The sequence below is a fragment of the Falco rusticolus genome, chromosome 4 (genome assembly GCF_015220075.1).
Source record: "Falco rusticolus isolate bFalRus1 chromosome 4, bFalRus1.pri, whole genome shotgun sequence".
Lineage (NCBI taxonomy): Eukaryota > Metazoa > Chordata > Aves > Falconiformes > Falconidae > Falco > Falco rusticolus.
In genome coordinates, this window is record NC_051190.1 from 53,685,395 (window position 1) to 53,711,498 (window position 26,104).

Sequence of the window (26,104 nt, forward strand, 5' to 3'; positions counted from 1 at the left end):
CAACCCCCTGCCACGGGCAGGGACACCTTCCCCCAGCCCAGGTGGCTCCCAGCCCCGTCCAGCCTGGCCTTGAACGCTTCCAAGGATGGGGAAAGAATAGGTTTTATTTGAGTTGTATCTTAAGGATAAGATGCTTCTTAAGGACAGGGGCAAAACTGGGGAGGCAAAATGCTCTCCTCAGATTTTCTGCATGCTTTTACTTCCTCTTCGTTCTCCCAGCTGGAGGTACTTTTGTTCCTCCTCTCCTCTGAGCTAGCGCTTTCTTCCTTGTGCAAGTCGCTTCCTTTTTACTTTAGTAAAAGCACCCCATGAGGCAACTTCTTGAATGCCGCTAACCCCCCCTGCCCCTCCCCGTATTCCTGCTATTACAGCCATTATGTTCTTGAAAATTGTGGCTTAAAGGTGCACTTGAAGCTACGTTACTAATTTGTTTCTGGCCCAGAAAGAAAAATGATGGTGTCAGGAAAGGTAGAGATCTCCAGCTAGCAGTGCTGACATCCAGGGTGATGAGTTTCAAGCAGAAGTCATGTCATTAACATTCAAGATAGATGATTTCAGACTGAAATAGGTAGGAGAGGATACTGGAATTAGCTGGGAAGTGATAAGCATGCTGCATAAGTCAATGTTAGAAGCAGGTCACGGTGGCAATTATCCTTGTGAGATCCTGCAGTAGTTTTCTAGTAGATGCAGTTTTCAAGACTATGATTTGTTTCCCTGTAACAGGGAAGGGCTGGCCTCAGGACCTAGCTTTACATCCCTTGAGGTCCGATTAACAGTTTGACGTCCCCTCTGTTTATATTACATCCCGTAGCATTGCCTGCACTGTTCAAAAAAGAACTTGTCAGTATGGAAGCCACAGAAAACGGGACGGCTGTTCTGCAGTGTGAGCTAACTAAACCTGCTCCGGTGGAGTGGAGGAAAGGGCACAAGGTGCTCAAGCCTAGTGAGAAGTACAAAATGAGACTGAAGGATACCATTGCTGAGCTGACAGTCCACAGCCTGGAGGAACAAGATGCGGGAGATTACACATGTGTGTGTGGAGACAAGATGACTACTGCATCCCTGACGGTGCATGGTAAAATACATAAGTTTAATAGGAGTTTTCTGCTTTGACATTGGTGATCTCATGCAGGATCACAAACTGGTCTTGAGCCCATCTATTATTTTAAGTTGCTATGACAGCTGTATCAACCACTGGGATTATCTTTCACTGAAAATCCTTTGCTTAGGACTGATAAATAGTATCATACACTCTTTACAGTCCCTGCCCTTCCCTGTTAATGGAATATGGAAGTGGATAACGAAGCCCTTGGTGAAGTCCAGTCATAAATAGCACTTGTAGTATTTCCATTAATTAATTTCTTTAGGTCACGTCACTGAGATTTCACTTGTTGTTCTTGAATGGAATTGAAGGGTGCTGTGGTATGACAACAAATGAGAAAGGCAGGCGAGAACGATACGTTGCAGCCTGTAATTTTAAACAACATAGCATTCATTTTAATTGTTAATCTAATCTTAAAACAGAAGTGTGCATAGTTCTTTGAAAGCTTGGGATCAGCTTTCTGTTGTTATGTCTTAAAATGCCTTTAAAGCATACCTTCTAGTACTGAAATTATAGTTTTACAATGTTGATTTCCAAATCAGTTGTGGCATGCTGAAGGTGCTGTGTTGCAAAGCATAAGGCAGGGATGCCCCTGAAACCATCGTTTACCTCTTGGGTACTGTGTATTCTAAAACTTTTAGAGATTAAAGGGGTTTAATCCAGTGGAGCAGTCAAGACACAGTATTTCCCCGATTTTAAAGTGCTCTCTCTTCACCTGTGATCTTCAGCCCTTCCCCCGCATTTTACAAAAGAGTTGAAGAATGTGGAAGCCACAGAAAATGGCACGGCCACTTTCTGCTGTGAACTGAACAAGCCCACAGCTGCTGTGGAGTGGAGGAAAGGAGACAGAGCCCTGGGGACAGGTGACAAGTTCACCATGAGATGCGAGGGCACAACTGCTGAGCTGGTGATCCGTGATTTAGATCTGACAGATGCTGGAGATTACACATGCTGTTATGGAGATCAGAAAACCACTGCTGCACTAAAAGTGAATGGTAAAAAAAAAAAAACCAACAAAAAAACCCAAAAACCCAAAAAACCCCCAACCTAACCCCCCCCCCCCCCCCCCCCCCCGAAAACCCAAACCAACAACAAATTAAGTGGATTATTTTCAACCAGCTGGTTGGTTTTTTTTTAAGAGCATAGTGGTATCAGCTTCGAAATTACAGCACTGTTTCTGATGAACGTAGCAACATGTGGCTGGACATGGGCATAAATGCCTGAACGCACTTGTCATATCAGGCACAGATCAGGTGTTCATAGCAAAAAATTCAGATGTTAATTTCTTCGATGCTCATATTCAGTAATAGTTGCTAAAAAAGGAAAATTGTATTTGTGATGTTGGTTGTAAAGATGTTACAATCATAAAGTTGAGAATATTGCAGTTTGGTGATGAGATTTTTGATACAGTTTTCAGTGTTTCAGAATAATTTGATGGTCGAGTTTTGCTGAACCACTATCTAAGAAGAAATCTCATGGAATAGTGAGATTGATGCCTCAGTTATAGTTTCATTTATGAACTTTTTCAGTAATGATTTGACTTAGACACTCTACTTAGGCTTTATTTTCCACTGTGTCAGGCAATACTCAAAGTAAGGCAGAGCTCAGTCTTGCGGAGTCTGAAGAAGTTGGCTGATATGGTTCTCCATTTCATGCCTTAGACTGTACCATAAAAAAAGCTCTGACTTATAAATAAGGTGTTGTCCAGCTTTCCAAAGTCACTGTTTTATGGTTCTCAGAGTGGTTATCAATCCTACTTGATTAGGGAAGGCTTTGTTCGTCACATGTGGTTGACAGACCACAGATAAATGGTTGCTTGAATAGCTGCCGTGGTCATACATTCTGCTCATTTTGAACTCCTCAGCCTTGCCTGCGCACTTCAAGAAAGAGATGGAGAATGAAGAAGCCACAGAAGGTGAAACAGCCACTCTGCAGTGTGAGCTATCTAAGGCTGCCTCGGTGGAGTGGAAAAAGAAACATAAAGTGCTCAAATCGAGTGAAAAATATACTATGAGACAGGAAGGTACTACAGCACAACTGCTGATCCATGCTTTAGAAGTCAAGGATGCTGGGGAGTACACCTGTGTGTGTGGAGACAAGAAGACTACTGCAGCACTGACAGTGCATGGTAAAGAAAACAAAAATGGGACATTTTTGTGTGATGTTTCTCCTGCCTCCTCTGCAAACCTCAGTACTGACACACAATCAGTTCTTTCTCTAATCTTGCCATCGTTAATTATGTTAGTAACAGAATTTCTTGATTTATGGTGATTTTTATCTAATTCTAAGTAGAATTGTAGTCCCATTGATTATACTAACATTTTCCCTGTTTTCTTCTCCTTGCTCTTGTTGGTGCACGGCTGTACTGCTTTGCACCACACTGAAGGATGCCACATGCTTGCATTCTTTGTTCTACTTTTGATTTGAGCCTAGAGAGATGGAGCAGCAGGAACATTCATACTTCCTAAAAAAAAGCAATCTTAGATTTCAAGTTACCTTAGGATTTGACAGGTGATTTTAAATAATGCAAACAAAACTGGAGTCAGTGCAACTTTTCTATATGACTCCGACCAAGGCTCATGTAGGTTTGTACTCTGGTATTGCAGAATACTCAGCATTATAGTGTGAGTACTTCATGGTCCTCAGTCAACTCCATCAGCAGAATTCCCTTGGAGGAGAGGGAAACATTATTTCCACTGTTCATACAGGCCAGTAAGGAGTAGTTTCAGCTCTCTCTCTCACCTGGAAATTCAATAGGTCAATGAGTCAATTGCTTTGCTTTACTGCCCAGAATTTATCTTCATATTTACCAATTAAAGAAGGATGATTTGTCTTGAATTTCCAATTTAACCATGGAAAATAGAATTGTAAAGGACCTCTACACGTCTTCTAGTCCACCTTTGAGTCCCAAGTTGCCATCACCTCTATCTAGCCAGCCTGCACTTAAACACCTTCAGTGGTGAAGAATCTGCAGTTCCCTTGGATGCTCATTCCACTGCCTAGCTGTCATTACTGCCAGAAAGTTCTTCCTAATTTCAATAGAAGTCTTTTTCAAGCTGGCTTAAGTCATTACTTCTTGTTCCATATCCTGTAGAAATGGAGAAATACTTGCATTTTTCATCTTTGTGAAACTATTTTACAGATTTTAAAACTTTCATCATGTCCCCTTCTGTCACCTCATTTCTGGACTAAGCATCTTCATTCCTTTTTCTCTTTCTTCACTAGTGATGTTTGCTAGATTTCAGATCATCTTTGCTGCTTTCTGGAACATCTTCAGTTAATCCACATCTTTCTAGAACTGTGGTGGCCAAAAGCAGACACAGCGCTCCATTTGAGGCTTTGCCAGAGTGGAGTAGGATGGAAGGACTTCATGTGTCTTGCCTATGACGCTCCATTTTATACATCCCTATTATGGTGATTGCTTTATTCACCTCAGACTTGCATTTTTCTACTTGCATTTGGTCCATGATCTCTTGTAACCCCAAATACATCTCTGCAGATCTGCTGCCTGTTGTTCGCCATCTAGTATTTGTTGTTGGTTGTTCCTGAATAGTGTTTTGTACCTGCTTTTGCTGAATTGCAGCCTATTTTTTCATCACTACTTATCAAGATCTCCCATATCCTAATCTAGTCTAACAAAGCGCCCTCACCTTCTTTCCCTTCCCACCCTGAGATCATTTTCAAAGGTAATGACAACTCTGCCTTTCATTGTCAAGTCACTAAAGAAAATGCTGAATAATACTGGATTCCAGAGTACCAAGGAGTTCTGTTCAACTCATTCTTTCATTGTGAGTGTAAATCACAATTGAATATTCTTTGACTGTGGTTTTCAAATCAATGCTTCCTACTATAGTTCCTCCTATACTAAGTTAAAGTAAGCTTTACCAAAATAAGTGAGTGTACAGCATCTACTGTGTCTCTCTATCAGTGAAGCTTATTAATCTATGTCAAGAAAAATTACACTGGTCCACTTCTTCATAAAAAGAAACCCTCTTGGCAAGTCCAAGTGTATTGCTACAATATTTTCCAAAGAATTACAGTTAAGCTGAAATGGCCATAATTCCTTGGATCCTCTCTTGGCCACCCCCCTCTTCTCTGTTTGTCCAAGACAAGCACTGTGAATGGGATTCAGCTTGTAGATCAAGGCTGGTGAGTATTCCTAAATTCACATTTTTGTCAATGGAGACCTAGTCAACACAGCCGATGGAAGTCAGGGAGACAGCCAGTTCACCTTACAGTAGACATCCACTTTTGATCAGCAGATAGCTCTCTTGGCTCCATTGACTTTACCTGGACCTTTCTTCACTGCCTAGCAGCTTAGACTCTTGGTTTACATGGTAAGAACTAAATGTGAATATTTCAATATGTAAGACTTTTTCTATTTTTTTTCTGTGCTTGTAGAGTATCACTCATTCTCTTTGATTTCTCCAGTGTAACTGTTAATGTCTGATATCGATTGAGCCTGTAGCTTAAGTATTCCAGGACAAATTTCATCACACCAAGGTGCTTCAAGAATATTCAGTTTACTTAAATATTTTCTAATAATTTTTTCCCCTGATTCTAGCCAGAATTCCTGTTACTTCCTTAGCTGTCATTAACCTTTACTATTAAAGAAGAAAAAGGTATTAAGCGCTTCAGCTTCCTCATGTGTCTCACCAACAATTTCCATTCCTGAAAGAGAGACAGACCAACTTCTCCCTTGTTTTTCTTCCTTCTAATCTACTTACAGAATGTCATTGTATTATTTCTGGGTTTCTGGTTCAGGCTGGCCAGGTTTCCTGGGTTTTGCATTCTAATATTCTGATGCAGAGAGCCACAAGTAGGACTGTGAGGAAAGAACACAGAAAGCTCCTGGCCTAGTGACGTGTCACCCAGTTGCTGGATATGACTACATACAGCTGTGTCTGGAGATACTTGATATCAGCATCATTTTGCAGATTACCTTTCAGCCCCTCTTTCATGGTGGTCTCTTTGTCCATGGGGTGATGGAGTCCAGGAATGGGGAACTGCCCTTGACCTTCTTAAGACATGCAGGGAGCCTGGCCTTTCTGGGTTTGCCTCTACATTCTGTAGTATTTCTTTCGCATTCATCTAAACCTCCTGTATTTTATAGGTCTCTGGAGTTTCAGGAGAAACGCAAACTGAAGAATTTGTGATTTAGGCAGGCTATTCCTGATGATCCTTGTGAAGTAGTCTTTGTAATTATGCCCTTAATATTGTTTCTTTGAGGATTTTTCCACTGTCTCGAACTACCTTGTTCTTTTTTGCTTCAGCTTGATCATAAGTAACAATTCTTGACTCATTATAGCTTCCTTTCTTGTTGCCTGCATAATTTCCTTTTGCTTTTCTCCATCATTACTTCTTCTAAAATTGATGAACTTTCCTGCTTCATAATTGGTGACTGCCCCATCATCCTCCACATCCGTTATCTCAAATACTTATTTCTTGCTGGTCAGTCAGGAATTGGAGATCCTCCCCTCCTGCTCTTTCATCTCTATTCTATATGCAAAAGTGGTTCCCACCCCATTCCCAAGGCTTAGCAGACATTGCCCCATCCTGCTGCTCCCACAGTACATATGACCACGTGACCGTCCAGTCTTATGCTCTGAATGATCCTATTAGTTGTTCCAAAAGGGATGGGGCGTTAGGATGCACCGGAACTTGCTGATGGGAAGGTGTTATCACAGATTCCCACAATGGAGACATCGTCCTTCTTTTTGCTTTTTAGTGTTACCCAAGCACTTTCAAGAGGTCTCTCCGATTCTGCTCTTCACCCTCATTTTAGCTCTCAGGCTAGGTCTGTAAGCATCCTTAACACGTAAGGTAAAACTTTTTCATTTTTTTCCTTTAGTTTTTTTTTTCCCTGAACACGGTGTAACCTTCTATATCAATTTCCCAGGCTGAATTATACCAAGAAAGTTAGTTTTGACCATACATGAAGCTTTCCCATTCCTGCTGTGTATTCTCTATACATATCTAAACAAATCGGCAAATTTACCCACTGTATAAGACCCTCTTGTGTCTATGATACAAAGGAGTATCTTCCTTCTGTGAGATAATCCTCATGTCAATAACTCGGTGTGGATAGATACTGATAAACATCAGGTTCATTTTTTTGGTGGCCAAAACCCGCTTATTCTGAAAATGTTTGCTCCTCTGTTTCTCAGCCCTTCCTGCTCTCTTCAAAGAAGAGTTAAGACATGAGGAAGCCATGGAGGGTAAAGCAGTCACCCTGCGCTGTGAGCTGACCAAGACCGCTTCAGTGGAGTGGAAAAAGGGACACACAGTACTCAAACCTAGCGAGAAATACAAAATGAGGCAGAAGGATGTCACTGCAGAACTGGTGATCCATGATCTAAATGAGAGTGATGCTGGTGATTATACCTGTGTGTGTGGGGATAAGCAGTCCACAGCTTCCTTAGTAGTACACGGTAATAACCCATTTCATCTAGATGTCCTCATTAGCAAGCTTATGGTTTGAATTCATTTTTTTCTCTGTGTTCATTGTTATCTCGGCATAGTTCCTCTGAGTCTGACTTTGCATGTCATAGTCATGAGATTAATTCGCATTTTGTGGTTTAAAGGAAAAAACCTTCACCCCAGTTCCGTATACTAAATGGTTTTTAGGACCTGGTCCCTAAAACAGATGCAAGATCAGGCCCAAAGACAGCTCTTCAGTGATACCCTTGCCTTTCCTTCCCCACCCCTGCCCTTCACCAGGAGGCTGTGTTTGCTGCTCCGTGTTAACCCTCTGCCCATTGCATCCTCAGCGCTGCCTGCACGCATCAAGGAGAGTCTGAAGGAGGAGGAGGTAACCGAAGGTCAAGCAGCCACTCTGCGCTGTGAGCTGACCAAGGTTGCTCACGTAGAGTGGAGAAAGGGCAGCAGTTTGCTCAAAGTCAGCGACAAATACAAAATGAGGCAGGAGGGCACGGTCATGAAGCTGCTTATCCATGACGTAGAACTGAAAGATGCTGGAGAATACACTTGTGTGTGTGGAGAACACGAGACAACAGCTGCCTTGATAGTGCATGGTAAAAACATATATCTGTATTATTGTGTGTTTCTCTGCCGGGTCATCGCGTGTTGGTTGTGTGTTCACCTGTGGCTGGATTTGGTTCTTTAAATTTGTAAGCTGTCTCTAAGACCTGGTTGCATCCAGGCTGCTTTTTTCTTTCTGTCTGTTGGTTTGTCCAGTGTCCCAGAATTAGGAGGAAAGGAAACGTTTCACCCTAAAATGTTCTCTGCTGTACCGCCCCATCCCTCCAGTCACCTGTGTGCCACGTGTCATTTTTGATGTTCTTTGTCTGTTTTGTGACCTTCAGCCCTGCCTGTGCTTTTCAAAGAAGAACTGAAGGACCTGCAAGCCATGGAAAGCCAAACAGCCACCCTGCGCTGTGAGCTGACCAAGGCTGCTGCTGTGTCATGGAAGAAAGGAAACAAAATACTCAGGGCAAGTGAAAAATACGTCATGCGGCAGGATAATGCCCTTGCTGAGCTGGAGATTTGTGATCTAGAGCTGCAAGATGCGGGAGATTACACCTGTGTGTGTGGAGACCAACACACCACAGCTTCTCTGACAGTGAATGGTAAATTCATCTTGCAGATGACTGTTTATTTCTCTGAAACATCCTGTTGCTGTACAAATTGTTCACCTATCAGCCCTTTCCTAGGAATTAATTTGTGTTCAGGAAAGGAGAACTTCTCATTCTGACATTTAATTTGGGTCTGATTTTCCTGAAAAGGGAGCTGAGCACATGACTGTTTCTCCATGCAGACTAACTGCTCTGTTGTAAGTTTAAGGGAATAGGGCCTAGGAAATGCTCCTGTTAGACCAGCTGAGATGTCCTGCCCCCATGAAGGCTGGCCCTGTGAGAAATTCCTTAGATTGCATCTTGAATCCATCCAGCCTCTTGTACTTTGTCAGCTCAGCACTACTTTTCTTACTGTCATAGCTAGATTTAGTTTCCCAGGTCATCATAGCAATAACCTCAACCTCAGTGGCCAAAGACCACAACTTGGCCAGATTTGAACTTCAGATGAGAATTCACGATGCTGATCACAAATGCAGAGGTCTTGGTTTAAATACACTGTCTACTGACTTTCCATTCCCAGCCCTGCCGGTGCTTTTCAAGGAAGAACTGAAGAATGAAGAAGTCCAGGAAGGAGCATCAGTCTGTCTGTGTTGTGAATTAACCAAAACAGCTCCAGTGCAGTGGAAAACAGGATCCAAAGTGCTCAAAGCAAGTGGCAAATATCAAATGAGACAGCTTGGCACCACTGCAGAGCTGGTCATTCGTGACCTAGAAGTAAAAGATACTGGAGATTATATCTGTATGTGTGGTGACCAGAAGACAACAGCAACCTTAACAGTTCATGGTAAAAAGACCTTATTAAAATTGATAAATAGCTCTGTAGATAGACATCACTGAAATTCAGCTGTTTCTGCCTGGGTCAGTAACTTGTCTTTGATTTTATCCCTTTCTCTTCTTTCATTCTATGTAGAGCTCATTTTTTACTCAGAATAACTCAGGGCAAATTTTTGGATCACTATTAATCTGTCCTCCTTGAAAAGGACAAAACGAGATGTTCCTTTTTGTCTATATCTCCTCTTCTTGGACATTTCTATTTTCCAGCTCTTTTCCACCCCTCATTCCCCTGGTTCACTTCAGCCAACCACAGTTTTCTCCCAAACACACACTTAGGGTCCATCAGGCCCTCTGCTCCCCGAGCTCTGCTCAAAGGAGAAAGGGGGGGGGGGGGGGGGGGCGCGGGGAAGGGGAGGGGGAGGCGGAGGGGGGGATGTGGCTCTGCTGCGTGACCTGGCCACGGTTGCTCTGAGGATACCAGAACCTTTAACCAAGTCAGACAGGCAGAATGAGATACCAGTTACCATTCCAGAGCTCCTTACCCCTAACCTAGATCTGCCAGGGTCTGCACCTCTACATGGGGGCCAGGGCTACCTCGACATTTAGGGGTTAAAAAAAACCCAACACACTAACACAGGTTATTAGAAGTTATACTCTTTATCCTGCTAGCTCCCAATAAACCAACCCATACATAAATCCTTGTGTTATGTTAATGATCTCATTACCTGATCTTCTGCTTCCCTCTGATTAATGAGCATCCATCTTAATGGACTAACAGTCCTTAGCTCTGAGTGGCTTACTTGGTCAGGGATCCAGTTCTGTTCCCTCAGCTTTTTCCAGAAAACTTCTGACCCTCCCCTGGGCTTTCCTGAGACTCAGGTATTTTCTGAGGCATCTGGGGAGCCCTGTTTGCATTCCATACCCTCTTACAGTAGCTGTGCACAAGGCACTTTTGTGGGTGACCATTAAAAATTCATTTTCCTGAAGGTTATTTCCTGCAGATTATTCTGTCTTTGGGTGTTACAGTTTTCAAAATGGAAACCAGTAAGGATCTCAAATTCTTCTTACATGTAATGGCCCTTCAAACTTCAATTTAAAACTGGAAGTCATTTTATTTTGAAATCTGGCTGCTTTCATGTAGGTGGAGCTGTAAGTTTTTAGTAAAAACAAACCATAAGATAAGAAAACCCACCTCCAAGAAAATCATACCTGAATAGGTAAAATAGTACTGTATCCAGCAGTGGTGTTTGACCCGAGATCTGGATCTTTCTGTATTGTTCTTTTACCATGAAAACCAGCAGACGCCCAGGGGACTGGTCCCTGATGGTAAGTGAAACCCCGTCACACCTGAATAAGGATGCTTTCAGAGTTCCTGAACGTTGCTACAGCTGAGCATGCCTATAATGGGTTGAGAAAAGGAGGAATGAAGGGAAGTAATCCCAAGCATTTAAAAAAAAAAAAAAAGAAATAGGGATTTTAATTCTGGTTTTCTGATGACCATTTGTCCATGTTGCATCCTTCAGCTCTGCCACCACTCTTTAAGGAAGAGCTGAAGAACAAGAAAGCAGAAGAAGGTGGAGAAGTCACCCTGCACTGTGAGCTCACCAAGGCTGCTCTGGTGGAGTGGTGGAAGGACCAGAGGATTCTTAAAGCGAGTGATAAATACGAAATGAGGCAGGAAGGGACCAAGGCAGAGCTGGTGATTCATGAAATAGCTGAGGAGGATGCAGGAGACTACACCTGTATGTGTGGAGAGCACCAGACTACAGCTGTCTTAACAGTACAGGGTAAAAAAACTACCTTGACCTCCTAACTGGAAACATCTGTCCACTACTAGAAGGTGTTTGATTTGCCGTGTCTGTCTTTCCAACCTCATTTACTGTCCATTCCTTTGAAAGCATTCCCTGCCCTTGACCTGCAGGCTGTGTATCTCGGAAAATACTGGTCTGCATTTTTCTGTGCCATCCTTCTGTCTTTTCCTTTTCTTAAACACAATCCTGGTATCCCTTCATCTTTCCCTTCTGGCATTCCTTTCCTGGTATATAAACTCACTGTTCTTTTGTCTTTGCTTTCCTTTATTTATTCTCCAAACCACAAATCTTTTTTTTTCTTCGCCATCTCTTTCTGGCATTTTTAATACCTATCATTTTAATGTAGTACAGGGTATAAAAAGCAATATCCAGAATAAGGCTGTGTTATTATTTCTTCTGTACTGAGTTATGTTTATATTGGGGTTTGTGCCCATAACCTCCGTCTTCATTGCACAAAGCTAGATTTGCATTGGAGACTGATTTTCTAAGAAGGAAAGAATAAATTCCTTCTGTGACCTCCTCCTGGTTTTGTTTTGTTGCAAGAACTGGTTGCTGTGCAAACAGAACTGGTGTTTCAGCTTGACACTGCTGGAGATGGGAAATGTGCCAGATCAAGGAGGCTAGCTTTGGTTTCTAGCCTGGATATTTTAACTTGGAGGTACTACGATGGAGTGAGACGCTAATTTGGGATCTGAGATACCCAGCCTTCTTAAACAGGTGGAATATCCCATTATCCCACCAAGTTAATAGAGGGATATATGTGAAAGTCACCAAACCTATGTCAAGGACACAAATTGCAATGGGTACTAGAATTAAGTGGGGAAAATACGTTTTGAGACAAGAACACAGGCTGGGATTCAGCATCTGGAGGTTTTATTTGTCATCAAGAAGAATCAGTGAGCCCTGGCTGCATCTTTGCAAGGGTATCTCAAGGCAGAAGGAATAATGATGAGTAAGGAGCTGTGCCAATACCTCAGCACAGCTGCTCTGTAAGTAGGAAGGAGGAGTACAAAGGCAGGACGTTTGTGGAAGACACCAACACGTGTGAACTAAGGAGCTCGGAGATTATATTCTTAGTTTCCCTCGTGTGGAATCTGGTAGAAAGCCAGTGTAAATCTTTTGAGGACAGTGCAAGTTACTAGTAGGAAGCCAACATAAACCCAAAAGGGTTAGGGTATGTTCCCACTAGGAGGTTTTCATTTCTCTTTCCTCTATTGCTAATGCTTGCCCTTCCATAACCTTCACAACTTTCCCCTGTCACTTCCTACTCTCTCCCATTCCCGGAGATATCCTCAGCTTGTAATACTTTTTACCTGCATCCTTCAGCCGTGCCTCCGTTTTTCCAAGAGGAAATGACCAGCAAGGAAGCAGTAGAAGGTGGAACGGCCACGTTGCACTGTGAGCTCAGCAAGGCGTCTGCCCGTGTTCAGTGGAAGAAGGGCCATTGCGCCCTCACCTCGGACAACAAGTACAGCGTGAGACAGGAGGGCTGTGTAGTGGAGCTGGTCATTCATGATTTAGACTTGAGTGATACTGGAGATTATACCTGTGTGTGTGGAGACAAGACCACCACAGCTGCCTTAAGAGTGCATGGTAAAGTAATCCTTAGGGCTGAGGTCTTCCAGCCCTTAGACCTGCCCAAGTCTCTGTTGCTATTGTCCGTTCCCATTCCCCTTCCGTTTGCTTGGGCTTTTGTCTTCCTCCGGGCTTTGCTTGTGTGCTTCCTCCTTGTGTTTTAATTGGGAAAAGATCGTTGGTGTTTGCCCTCCTCCACTGTTCTCGTTCTTACCACTCTCCTTGCCCTGATGCAGTGTCCAGGGAAGTCAGGGGAGATTTTACCACTGTGTTCCACTGACCTGGATCAGGGCTCAGCAGCGCACCATGCATCCTCTCCCCCAGGACCTCATCCAGCTGCTTTTTAAGGGATATTCATTCTCTCTGTGGTAACAACTCCTTTACTCTTCAGCACTGCCTCCAGAATTCAAAAAACCCCTGAAGGACCTAGAAGCTGTAGAAAGTGGGACAGCTGCCCTGCACTGCGAGCTGACTAAACCTGCTGCGGTGGAGTGGAAGAAAGGGCAGGAGGTGCTCAAAGCAAGCAGCAAATATAAAATGAGTCAAGATGGTGCTGTTGCAAAGCTGATTATCCATGAGCTGGATGTGGAGGACACTGGAGACTACACTTGTGTGTGTGGAGATCAGCAGACAACTGCCACTTTGACAGTCAATGGTAAAAAAAATATTAAAAAATGAAAAGTTTATAGTATTTTCTGAAAATAAAACCTGTGGCTTAGTGTCACTTACGGAGAAGAGCAGACTACAATTGATAAGGTGTGCAGAATAGCACGGTCTGTACAGCCTAATGGAGTGACCAGGTAGAAAATGGGAATTGCAATGCAGAACCAAGTGCATTTTCTCAGTATGTTGCTGTCAGGATAATAGTAATCTCTCTTGCAAGTGGCCTGCCTAAAGAGGGACTCTGAACTCTTACAACTCCCTGCTGACCTTCAGAATACCTCTTCAGTGATCAGGGCAACATGTTGGCTAGTTTTATAGTAGGAAAAATATTCTGCCATGTGTAGATCATAAATTAGATTAAGCTTCTGTGTACTTCATGCCAAATGTAACTTCTTGAAATCGATTTCTTCTTGTTCTGCAAGTATTCCTATTACTTCTCTGGGGAATTAGCCTTGTGCTTTGAATCTAGAGCATTGAGGTTTAGAGAGATCTGCAAAAAAGCTCTTCTGGTGCTTTCGTTTTCTTTCTTATCTGTCTTTCCTAAACCCCAATTGCAGTATGTTGCAAGTTATGTTTCTATTTTATAGCCCTACCAGCACTTTTTAAACAAGAGCTTCAGAATACAGAGGCAAAAGAAGGTGGTACAGCAACACTGAGGTGTGAGCTTACCAAGCCCAAGGCTCCGGTAGGGTGGAGGAAAGGAGATACTACTCTCTACCCTGGTTTGAAATATGAGATGAAGCAGGAGGGCTCCACTGCTGAACTAGTCATTTATGACTTAGAACTGGATGATTCAGGAAAGTACATCTGCGACTCTGGACACCAGCAGACAACGGCTGTGGTAACCGTGCATGGTAGGCAGAGTATTGTCCCTTGGCTCAATAGCGATGAAGTGAAAGGAGCATCTCTCAGTGTTCCCTACAGTCGTTTATTTGTTCTGCTGCTGGTCCCTGCCAGCGTCCATATTCTACTTCAGCATGACACTTGGTCAAGTTAGAAAGGTTCTCCTTGCAGTATCTGGAGTGATAAATCAGCATCTAAGCGATTAAATGTTGTCATGATGTCAAATTATGATAAGCCCTCCTGCCCTCTGAGCACAGGGAGTGTGGCTGCATCTGGGAATGGGATAACAGAAAATAAGCCAGGCAGGCTGATGGTTATTTTGGGTTGTTGAGTGCTTCAGTGGGCATAAGGAATGCCTAATTGGATGTAATGCCTGACTGGGACAATAAGAGATGCAACAGTTGGGGGATAATAGGTTTCTACAACATGTGAGTGTGCTATATTATTACTTGAGGCTTTGAGCCTCAGGTGTAAACTCTGACCGCAGACCACTGCATCCACATCTGTTTTCCTCCACTCCTTCCACCATCTAGAGCAAGACCTTGCCTGAAATCTGAATTTCCTCTCCCATTTATCACTTTATTAGTCATCTTTTACTTTACTGCCTCTCCTTGCGTTTTGAATGGTAACTTGATCTTTTATATGTTGATAGAAGCTTTATCTGGGGGGAAAATACTCCTGGCTTAATACTGAAAACTTGCAGACCTTTATTAAGGAACAAGGGTCCGTGTAAGAGAGAGCATGTCCCAGTCATCTTTAACTAAAGCCTCCATAGTTGTCATGGAGACACTTCCACAGGAAAGTCCAACTCCAGATCACAAATCAGGCCGTTCTATGGAGCACTCTTTAAGACCAGCTCTTTCCTAACTTCACCATCTGTCCTTAGCTCTTGGTTCACATAATGGTTCAAGAAAGATGCTACCAAGACAGAGGCTGGCAGCCCAAGGAGTATGGAATCACTAGAATAGGCCGTTTCCAAAGAATGATGGTAGGATTGTGTCCTTTTCGGACCAAAACACTCTTAAAACATTTCCCTCTCAAATTTTGCAGCACTGCCTGTCACATTTAAGCAACACCTACAAAATAAGGAATCAGAGGAAGGAAGTACAGCTACGTTCCGCTGTGAGCTGTCGAAACCCAATGCTGCAGTGGAATGGAGGAAAGGAGGAGTGGGGCTGCAGCCCAGCCAGAAATATGAAATGAGGCAGAGGGAATGCCTGGTAGAGCTCTTAATACATAATCTTAAGTTAGAAGATACAGGAGAATACAGCTGTGATACTGGGGATCAGGAAACCAAGGCATCTTTAAATGTGAGAGGTAGGTGGTGTGAGCTGACTCCTAAAGCAATAGATTCCATCTGACATGCAAAGCAACAGTTTGAATGTGAATGTTTTTAAGTACATGATTTTCCCCCCTATAAATACTTTCCCTTTCAACTGATATACTAGATTTTTTTTTTTTTAAATGAGAATGGAAGAGGATGGTACTTTGTTCTTCCAGTGTTACAATTCAGTTTGGGGTTCTAAGAAGAAATAACTTTCTAGCTTTATGGCTGGGGAGAAATTAAAGAAAGGGCAATGCTTTACTGTAATGTTTGGACATTTCACATGACATGCGGCTTAAGTATTTAAAAAAAAGATTTTCTTCCAAATCTCAGAAGACTTGACAATAACCTTTGCGATCAGTCAAGGCTGTCCATGGAACTCTGAACTTCTTTACTCTTGAGATCACTGTTAGGTGAACTGAAGGATAAATTCATTCAAAGGATTCAACCTGGGAAGGATTTGAGTCAAGAAATGAAGTAAATATTGTAAGTGCAGATGGCTGCTTCTGATGCAGCAAGATCTCCCAGTAGTTGCAGGCAAACTGGAAAACCTGGATCCTGCCTAGGAATATAGCACTTGCAAAGCACAATATCTTGTTCTCCGAAATGTCGGTCTAACTGTGTTAACCAGGACTTGACTCTGGCTTCAATAAAAGCTCCTGTTGCTTCTTTTTTTCCCCCTTTAGCTCTGCCAGTTCTTTTCAAAAAGGAGCTCAAAGACAAGGAGGCAGAAGAAGGAGCTGCAGTGAAATTCCAGTGCGAGCTGACAAAAGATAATGCAACAGTGGAATGGAGGAAAGGCACCATGGAGCTCTTCCCGTGCGCCAAATACGAAATGAAATTAAGTGGTTGCACAGCTGAACTTGTAATTCATAATGTAGAACCAGAAGATGCCTCTGATTACACGTGTGATACAGGAGACCAGCAGAGCACAGCAGTCCTCAGAGTGAATGGTTAGCGTTGCACCAAAGTAGAACAGAGGATGAAGGAGATTTGTGAAATTGTGTGAATGATACTCTTTTATTTATTGGTGAATAACCTCCTCCAAAAGTTAAGCTAACGAGGAAAGCAGGTGCCCAGTCATAAACCAGAATATAGAAAAGTAGATCTTGTGGGACAGGGTTTGTAGAACGGCTGTTTAAGCCTATAAAGCAGACAGTACAGTGTATTGACTCCTTCCTGTGATGTGATGAAAGCAAGAAACTCTGCCACATGGGGGGTCTGAAATTCTCATAGATCTTTACTTTTGGCACTTTGCATTAATTGCTGATTCAGTGGAATCAATAACTAATCGTAAGTAATTTACAAAAGCACTTCAAAAATTCACTGTTTTCAATTTTTGCAATGCCTTCCTGTGAAGGTCTTGAGAACGCTATGTTTAAACAACCCAGGAATAATATCTGTGGTTAATCACCATCTGTGTAATGTTTGTGGTCCTCTCGAACTGTTGGGTGGAACTTGTGGCTTTGATCTAAGCCACAGCCTTTCAAACCGCATCCTCTTGGCTGATCCTGACCCACAAAGCAGCCACCGGGTCAGCTCCGAGGGAGGGAGCCCTGTGCTTGCTTTACGTATCACGATGGGGTCTGGACAGGAGGCACAAGCACTGAGATTCCTGTTTCCACAGCTGCTCACACATGCACATGATGGATATTCCCTTCTTGTTTTCATCAGTTACAAGCTGTCGCCTGAGCTGTTCCATGCCCAGCTTTTATAAATGTAGTCCATTTGTGCGTCATCTGGGAGGACTCACACTTGATAGTCTAGGGTCTTGAAAAGATAGCAGAGAAATCAGAAATGGGTTTAGAGTGTTACATCATTTATGGTGTTGGATGTCATGGGTATTTCTATAAAAATGAACAGATTCACACTACTTTCATTCAGAAAGTACCAGGTTTTGCTTAGCCAAAATCTTGATGCATGTTGCAGTTTCCACTATCCAGAGCAGATGCATAAAAGGCATGTCAATGCCCTTGGCGCTACACGAAACAAACATATTTAGGGGATTTTCTGATCCTCCTCTATGTCTGGATATACAGAATACAGGTCTGCTCATAGAGAAAAAAGGGTTGTTGTTACCATATAGCGACTTAACGCAAATTTGTTCTGCAGCATCCAACACCAGGTGTCTCGTGCAGAGTTGTGCAGAGCTGGCATTTGAGTGAACGGATCATGTATTAATTGTTTTCCATTTTGCAGCCATCAAACCCCAGCTGAAGCAGCACCTGAAGAATGAAGAAGCGGAAGTGGGAGGAACAGCCAGGCTGCGCTGTGAGATTTCCATTAGCAAAGCAGAGGTGGAGTGGAGGAAAGATGGGGCCATTCTTCACTCCAGCTCCAAGTACGAAATGTGGCGGGACGGCACCCTCCGCGAGCTGCGCATTCACCGCCTGGAGCCTAGCGATGCAGGGGAGTATTCCTGCAAGGCTGGAGATGAGACGAGCTCTGCAAAACTGACTGTCAAAGGCAAGACCCATTTGTTGGGGCAAGGGGATTTATCACTTTAGGATGTTTAGATTTTGCGATATAACCGTTGCTATTGTGATAGACAACTGTGCTAAACACAGAGCGTAGGAAGGGTATCATGGTCAATGGTGCACCTAAGCAAAGATTCATTTGGTGGACAGCAGACAAAAAGGTAGCTGTAATTTTTGACTCATGGCTTGAAATATTTGCTTGACATCATACTCGTGTGAGTGAACAGATGGTTCATCCCCAGCTTCCAGTCACATGGCAGCTGCATCTGGCCTTAATGTCATTACAGACAGAGCTTGCTTTCAGGTTGGCCCACGAGTGTGGAATGATCACCACTAGCATCTCTACAGGCTACTCAATATTGTAGATATTATGCCTCACTGCACCATTTTTCATGCAGATGGTGACCTCGGTTGTATGAATATGTACTGTGTGTGCTCAGGTGAAGATGGCACTGCTTTTCCTTTGGTATCCTCCAGCAGATTCAGGGTGCACACAGCCTCTGCCTGTTGCAGGCTGTCTGGATGATCTCTGCACAGATATGCAGGTGCCCAGCCGTGCTAGAAGCAGGGCTCAAGCAAACTGAAGCGCAAATACCCTGTGCTCACACTAATCCAGTAAGTCCTGCTGTGAGCACAGAGTCAAGCAGATCCTCAACCAATTTGGAGCACTGGCATGGAATATATGCGAGTCTCTTTGCAAAACAACAGTAGAAGGGAGCAGGTTCTAATGTTTTTATGTGAAGATACCCAAGTCCAAATGTAACAAATTTCAAATTCCTGATTTCGGCATTATTCACCCAGCATCAATTACAGTATCATACATGTAATTAAAAAAATCAGTATGTAACATATCTCTGAGAAAAAGGGCAAGTGATAAAACACCAGCTGAAAGGTATTGGCTGTGTTACCAAGTATGGTGAAAGTATGAACCAGCAGGGTTTGAAACATGATTTGAGAGGCTGTGCTATCTCCATCCTTGGAGGTACCTAAAGCTCAGCTGGACAAGGTGCCCAGTAGCCTGCTGTAAGCTGGCCCTGCTTTGAGCAGTGGTGGGGCCAGATGACTTCCAGCCATCCACTCCACCCTGTATTATTTGATAATTCTGTTATTTGATCCTTGTTTTCCCTTTCATGGCTTGACTACTGATGGACTGTTTGCAGAGCCTGACGTGACCATTGTGAGTGGCCTGAAGGACATGGTGGTGGTTGAAGGCGATGATGTCACGTTTCGGTGCCAGGTTTCTCATGAGAATGCAAGAGATGTTGAATGGAAGCTACAGGATGTTGCTCTGCAAAATAATGAAATGAATGAGATCTCAGTGGAAAAAGGAAAAATTCACACCCTGACATTAAGGAAGGTGACTGAGCAGGACATTGGCACCATCACTTTCCGAGTGGGACCCCACACGTCAACGGCAGAGCTCACAGTAAAAGGTGAGGGCTTTCTGTGATGTGGGAAAGACACAGGACTGGTGAGAACAGGTGATGTTTTGCCTATGCTGGTAGTAAGTGCAAGGCCATCATTCATCCCTTGTTAGCTCATGTTAGCAGGGTGCATGTGCTTCAGAACATGTGTGATGTACTGATGCAGTCTCAGAGACTGTCTTCACCATGGATAGACTGGATGTGTCACCAGGGTCCCAAAGCTCACTGGTTGCTGAAGAAATTACTAGGTTGACTCCAGTAGCTGTATTGATAGAGCTGTAATTTTCATTGCTTCCACTCTCTCTTTCCTTTTTTGCTTTTTGTTCTTTGGAGTCTTTCTTTCTCTAACCATTGCTTTGAAGAAATTCTTAATCAAGCATCCTCCTCCTTCCCTCTTTGAAGCTTGTTTTAACCCCCCCAATACATAACACAGGAGTTAAAGTAACCGTTCAGCTGTAGCTTTAACACTGCAGGGAAACAAGATGAGGGTGACTGTAAATGCCTTCGCTGTGTTTGTCATTTCAGTGCCACCTCCAGTCTTCAAGGAGAAATTACAGAGCACAGAGCAGCAGGAGGAAGAAACAGCCATCCTCCGCTGCGAGGTCTCCCAGCCCAATGCCACGGTGAAGTGGAAGAAGGGTGCCCAGGTGATCTCCCCGAGCTCCAAGTATGAAATCAGGCAGGAAGGAGCAATCCATACTTTAAAGATTTATCACTTAAAACCAGAAGACTCGGGCAAATACACCTGTGATAATGGAAACGAACAAACGACAGCCACTTTAACTGTTAAAGGTAGGTTTAAGATGAGAAACTTGTTCCACTTCCTTAGCTTGGCCCTAGCAAGAGGGTGCTGTCTGCTGTCCTCGACTCCAGATGTACTTTGCTGGCATAAATTAGCTGAGTCCTTTTGCTTTCAGAGGTTAAGCCTGTGGTGTCCTGAGCAATGAACATGGACGAACCCATGTGCAGTAACTGCTTCCACAATTCTACACCCCAAGGACCTCTTTCTGGTCACTCAGAACTAAAGTTAGAATGAGACCAATTTTGATGCTTAACCATCCTTTGAACTGCAGCTCCACCTGGAAAAATGGTACTCGAGTCCAAGTGCTCAGACTTGGGCACTCAGCTCCAGCTGACAAGTAAGGCACCTAAACACTCCTAGTGCCTCGGGTCTTAAAAATAGATGTAATGTACCAATATATCAATTGTTAAAAATCTGCTCTGGTGCAAATACAATTATAAGGTGATTCTTTCTGAAATAGATCAGCAAAAATGAAAAGGAACCAGGATATTCTTGTAAAATGCCATGTTTTGATAAACACCTTGATGGCTTTTCCATGAAGGGCATGCACCTGCCTGCTATCACACCAAGTCCGGGACTCAGTGATACCAGGATATCTGTACTGTAAGCAGATCCTCTGGTGGTGGCTGGCTGTTTGTGTCTCTGTGTGGTCCCACCTACTCCAGCACTCTGAAAAAAACCTCCAAAACCACGAAGCTGCCGAAGGCTCTGTGGTCACCCTTCATGCTAAGCTCTTTGAACACAATGCACCAGTGAAGCAGGTAAAAAAGGCCAGTCTTGCTCCAAGTAAGAGATGGGTTCTGCTGTGGAGCTACTTATCCACAATCTACAGCTGAAGGATGCTGGAGACTACATCTGCTATTCTGGTGATGAGCAAACTCTAGCATCTTTGGTAGTGAAAGGGCACAAAAAGCTTTCACTTCGTCTTTTAAGGAGCTCTAGGTTAGTTTAGCTGTTTCATGGGTACGATTCAGGGACACTGGCAGTCTGATCCTTTTTTGTGATGAGGATTTCTGAATCAACAGTGATGCATTCTGACAGAGTAGGTCTTCACAGAGACTTTATATCTCTCTCTTTCTTATTCCTTTGCTGGCTCCTAAGACTCATAGGGCTGCAGGACTTAGCTGCACAACAGGATGCCTTCACTGCAAATGCAACTGTACAAAAGCCTTGACCCCAGGCATTCCCCAGCTGTCCCACAAAATACACCATCCATTCCTACATCACCTGCAAGAACCTTCAGGTCTGTCTCCTTTTATACACATCTGCTCTCTGGTTCCTGTGAATGCACCCTGATTTCTGGAACCCCACCTCCTGCCCTTGTACATACCAGTTCAGCCATAACTGTGGAGCCACCAAGGTTCTTCTAGGGAACTGGACTTGAGGAGTTGAACTTCTACATGTGGCTCATTGTAAACCCACCCATCAAGACCCCATCTTGACCCATCACTGATACACACTAGTGCAGAGACTTCCACAGTTCCTCTCTCTTCTGGGTCCAGTTTTCAAATGAGAGGCATTATTTAATGATGTTTCTCCACGCACTTTTCCCAAATACCCAAGAACTTAGCTATCAGGTGTAGGCTTTTGAGTTGTGACTTTGGTACCCATTTGGAGATACTGCACTTAGATGCTCAAGAGTCCATATCCATGACTGCTCCTGGGTAAGAAGGAACTCATTTCCAGAGGTGCTCGGTGTGTGCAGTGCCCAGTGACTCTTGGGGAGTGCAGAGTAGTTAGTGCTCCCGGAGTTCCAGCACTTTCTGTCATTCCTTGTTTGGGTTTTAAAGTAATTTTGGAACTGAGTTTGAACCAAATTTGGAATGGCACCACAGTTCCATTAAACACAAGGCTTAGTGAGATCAGCAATGAAACATAATTGTTTTCCTCTGATTTATATTTGTTTAGCTTTGCCAGTAACCTTCATACAACCACTCCAGAACCAGCAAGCTGAAGAAGGCGGCACCATCACTTTGAGCTGTGAAATCTCAAAATCAAATGCCACTGTGCAGTGGAAGAAGGCCGGCAGAGTGCTGCGACCAAGTGACAAATACAAGATGCGTCAAGCTGGATCTGTGGCTGAGCTGACAATTCACAATCTGAGTGAAGCTGATGCTGGGGAATATGTGTGCGACACAGGGGACCAGCAAACCACTGCAGCTGTGCTCGTGAAAGGTGGGGCTTTGTGTGGGGAAGGGTTGAACAGAGTTTGCTGCTGTGGCAAGGGCACATGATTAAGTAATTTGACAGCTAGACATGGTCCTGTGCCCAAACTGAATCATGAGGATGCTGGAGATAAGAGTGACTTCAGAGGGATAAGAGCTGGCTCATTTACCTCTAGGGAATCGGAAGTAGGTCTTTAGTCAATGATTCTGTGGTTTAATGTTAATGTCTCCCATTAAAATCTGTCAACAATATTTTCATGATACATAGTTCGCATTATAAATATATGCTATATATAAAAAATACAAAAAATACAGTATAACATGCATGCTTTATAGACTATCATATATATGTGCATAATATATATGCACACATACATACATTATGTGTCTGTAAGTACATAATGTGTTGCTACATGCCCCTGTAACTATGTTTCCGTGCATTTAGTGCTTTGTGGTCATTCTTTCAAATAATGTAGTACTGTCAGGAGAGAACATAATGAAATGTTTAACCCAGAAAGCATCACTTGAAAGTAGATATCAAACTCTGTTGGCCTTTCCATAAAGAACCAGCAGCAACCATAGTGGAGACGCTGAAGGACATCACTTCATACGAAGGAGAAGACGCAGTGTTCGAATGCCGATTGTCCCGGGAAACAACTCAGGACACCCAATGGTTCCTGGGGGATGTTCCCCTACAATCCAATGAAATGAATGAGATCAGAGTCCATGGGACACGTCACACTTTGATCTTGAGGAAGGTGACAGTAGAAGACTGTGGGCCCATCAGTTTCAAGGTTGGGCAGCATACCTCAGCAGCACAGCTGACAGTCCAAGGTGAGCAGCCTCCTGGGAAGAGGGTTTGAAGGGGTACTGGTAAGCACTGTCAACATTGCTTTATCTTCTGGAGAGTTTTATTTGGGAGGAGGGGACCTTATTGATTTTGGGAGATTCTGCTAACCTAATTCAGGCATTTAAGAGTTAGATATGTACGTCTGAGCTAGTCATTTCAGTCCTTTTTATAGTTCATGGAGTGAAGCAAACACCCTTTGAAGACCATCCAACCTATCCTGAAACAAGCAGCTAAGATATGTCAGAACCAATGCTGAAGAATATCAAGAATATGCTCTGAGTTAATCTCCTACTTATGATGGTTTTAGATCATGTTTACTCCAAAAAACATCCAAAACCACTAGAAAAACTTTTTCATTAAGTTATATAGAATGATTTTGAAAGATGGGCCGTGTCAATAACTTTTGTTTGCTCCTCTTTGATCTGGTTCAAACTGTAACTGTAACCAGCCAGCTGTGACCTGGGGGCAATGCTGGGTTAGGGGCTTGCAGCAGCGTTGGTATCCTCTTCCCCACAGTTGCCCCGGTCACCTTTGTAAAGGCGCTCCACAGCTTGGAGCTCCAGGAGGGTGGCACAGCTCACCTGTCCTGCGAGGTGTCCAAACCTGATGTCCCGGTGGAGTGGATGAAAGGCACGTCCGTGATCCGCTCTGGCCAGAAGTGCAGCATCAAGCAGGAGGGGAACGTGCACACACTGGTCATTCATGATCTGAACCGTGGGGACTCAGGGGAATACAGCTGCCACACAGCTGATGAGAAGACCACTGCCAGGCTGGAGGTTAAAGGTACGGCTTCCTCTGCTCAGCAGCAGTGAGAGGTGCATGTATCCATGTTGGAGCTCTCTAGTACCAAGGCAGATGGTGAGGTAGTGGAGCAAGTGCATCAGAGGTCACTATGTTGGTCAGGGGGCTGGAGCATGGGAGGTATAAGGAGAGGCAGGGGCAGCTGGGTTTGTTCAGCCTGGCAAAGAAAAGTTGAGGGGGGACCTCGTTGCTGTCTGCAGCTTCCCCATGGGGGTCTACAGAAGGAGAGAGACAGACTTTCCTTGGGGTGCTCAGTAAACAGATGAGAGGCAACAAGTGCAAGCTGCAGCAAGAGAAATTCCAATTAGGAAAAAAAACCAGCAACTTTTCACAGTGAAAGGGTGGTGGCTGTTGAACTGGGACCTAGAAGGGTGGAGGAATCTCCATCCACAGAGGACCTCCAGAGGTCCCTTCAGCTTTAATTATTCTGTAATTGATCACTGGCTGTATGATCTGATGCCTCAGGTCTGCAGGTATATGTTCTTTGAGTGCTTTTATCCTATTCTGTCATTTTATTTTGGGGATGAAAACCCACCTGAGCTTCAGAAATTCAGTGTAGCTGGGAATTCTTTGGGAAACGAAGTCCAGGATATGGGGGTGAAATGCACTCCTATAGAACTGGAATTTTTCCTGCTGCTTAACACCTCTCCCCACTCTTCCTCCTCTTTATGTAGTGAGGATATTTCAAGCTGTAGCCCTATATATAGTACCAAGGCATCTCTGCCTGTGGCAGCTCTCCTTAGGTAAATGCAGCTGGAATCGTCTGTGAACTTCATGGATTGCATTATCAGTTGCCTTGCCTTTTATAACCTTAACAATAAAACGTTCCTCCATTTTCCATTTTTCCTTCACCTGTTTCTTCCTCTTTGCACCGTTCCCCTTGTCAAGCCCTGCCCGCGCTTTTCAAACACTGGCTGAAAAATGAGGAGGTGGGGGAAGGGGGCACAGCCATGCTGCACTGCGAGCTGACGAGACCCAGCGCACACGTGGAGTGGAGGAAAGGAGACACGGTGCTGCAGCCAGGCGACAAGTATGAGATGCGGCAAGAGGGGACGCGTGTTGAGCTTTTCATCTATGATGCTGAGGCTCAGGATGCTGGTGATTATACGTGCGACTCAGGGGATCAGCAGACCACTGCATCATTGCAAGTTAAAGGTAGGAGAAGCCTTGCTTGAAGGCAGAGAAGTTACGGCTGTGGCTGTCCTCCATGGAGGTGATATGGAAGTTTTAGCACTGAATTACCGTTAGGGCTCTGTATCTGTGCATTACAGCTGCAGGAAAGGGTCTGATCTGCAGTCTGTTCTTCAAAGAAGAATTTAGTGCCTTTTAATTCTATTTCTGCGGTTGCAATTTTGGTCCCACTGAGGGGGAGGGCTGGGAGCAAAACTACAGCTGCTGCTCGTGAAGGGTATGTACAAGAACAGGGCAAAAACTTGCCTGCTACCTGCCGATGAGCAGCTGGAGTATTTCACCATACCTAGAGCAGGCCCACGTTAAATTGAGCCATTATACCTGTCGGTGCCTGAACGGCCCAAGAATTGTGGCTCTTTGCCTTTTTCTACTGGCTGTTTTTGGATTTTATAATTTTATTAATTTAGAACTAAGTGCTGTGTCTTTTGACTTGAGCAACCAGGTCATGCTTTTAAATCCTGAGTTTAGCCACCATAACCAGCTCCTGCTCTGTGTGGTTTCAGCAATTCACGGTCCAAATGCTGTGACTGGTGCTGTTGTGTTCTTAACTTCTCATACTGAAAATTGTGAGTACGCCCACATGAAGCCCCTTAAAGGTCATGTGACCTATGGCAATCCTTTATGGAGCAGCAGTGGACACCCTCACAGTATCTGTGGCTGATGCCCATGAGCATCTGGTTATGGCACAACTCAGAGTCCTGCTCTGG

The 26,104-nt window shown here is 43.9% G+C and overlaps 1 protein-coding gene across 1 annotated transcript in view; it reads left to right on the plus strand.

The window, feature by feature from the left end:
* OBSCN (obscurin, cytoskeletal calmodulin and titin-interacting RhoGEF) overlaps window positions 1-26,104 on the plus strand; it is a 185,675-nt gene that overhangs the window by 77,471 nt on the left and 82,100 nt on the right. Inside the window, exons 41-60 of the mRNA XM_037382736.1 lie at window positions 812-1,075; window positions 1,831-2,097; window positions 2,967-3,230; window positions 7,270-7,533; window positions 7,873-8,136; window positions 8,428-8,691; window positions 9,218-9,481; window positions 10,995-11,258; window positions 12,609-12,875; window positions 13,249-13,512; window positions 14,108-14,374; window positions 15,414-15,680; window positions 16,374-16,640; window positions 17,887-18,153; window positions 19,325-19,597; window positions 20,114-20,380; window positions 22,299-22,565; window positions 23,120-23,389; window positions 23,922-24,188; window positions 25,095-25,361. Coding sequence (XP_037238633.1) covers window positions 812-1,075; window positions 1,831-2,097; window positions 2,967-3,230; window positions 7,270-7,533; window positions 7,873-8,136; window positions 8,428-8,691; window positions 9,218-9,481; window positions 10,995-11,258; window positions 12,609-12,875; window positions 13,249-13,512; window positions 14,108-14,374; window positions 15,414-15,680; window positions 16,374-16,640; window positions 17,887-18,153; window positions 19,325-19,597; window positions 20,114-20,380; window positions 22,299-22,565; window positions 23,120-23,389; window positions 23,922-24,188; window positions 25,095-25,361 — 5,325 coding nt within the window. The remainder of the gene's footprint in view (window positions 1-811; window positions 1,076-1,830; window positions 2,098-2,966; window positions 3,231-7,269; window positions 7,534-7,872; window positions 8,137-8,427; window positions 8,692-9,217; window positions 9,482-10,994; window positions 11,259-12,608; window positions 12,876-13,248; window positions 13,513-14,107; window positions 14,375-15,413; window positions 15,681-16,373; window positions 16,641-17,886; window positions 18,154-19,324; window positions 19,598-20,113; window positions 20,381-22,298; window positions 22,566-23,119; window positions 23,390-23,921; window positions 24,189-25,094; window positions 25,362-26,104) is intronic.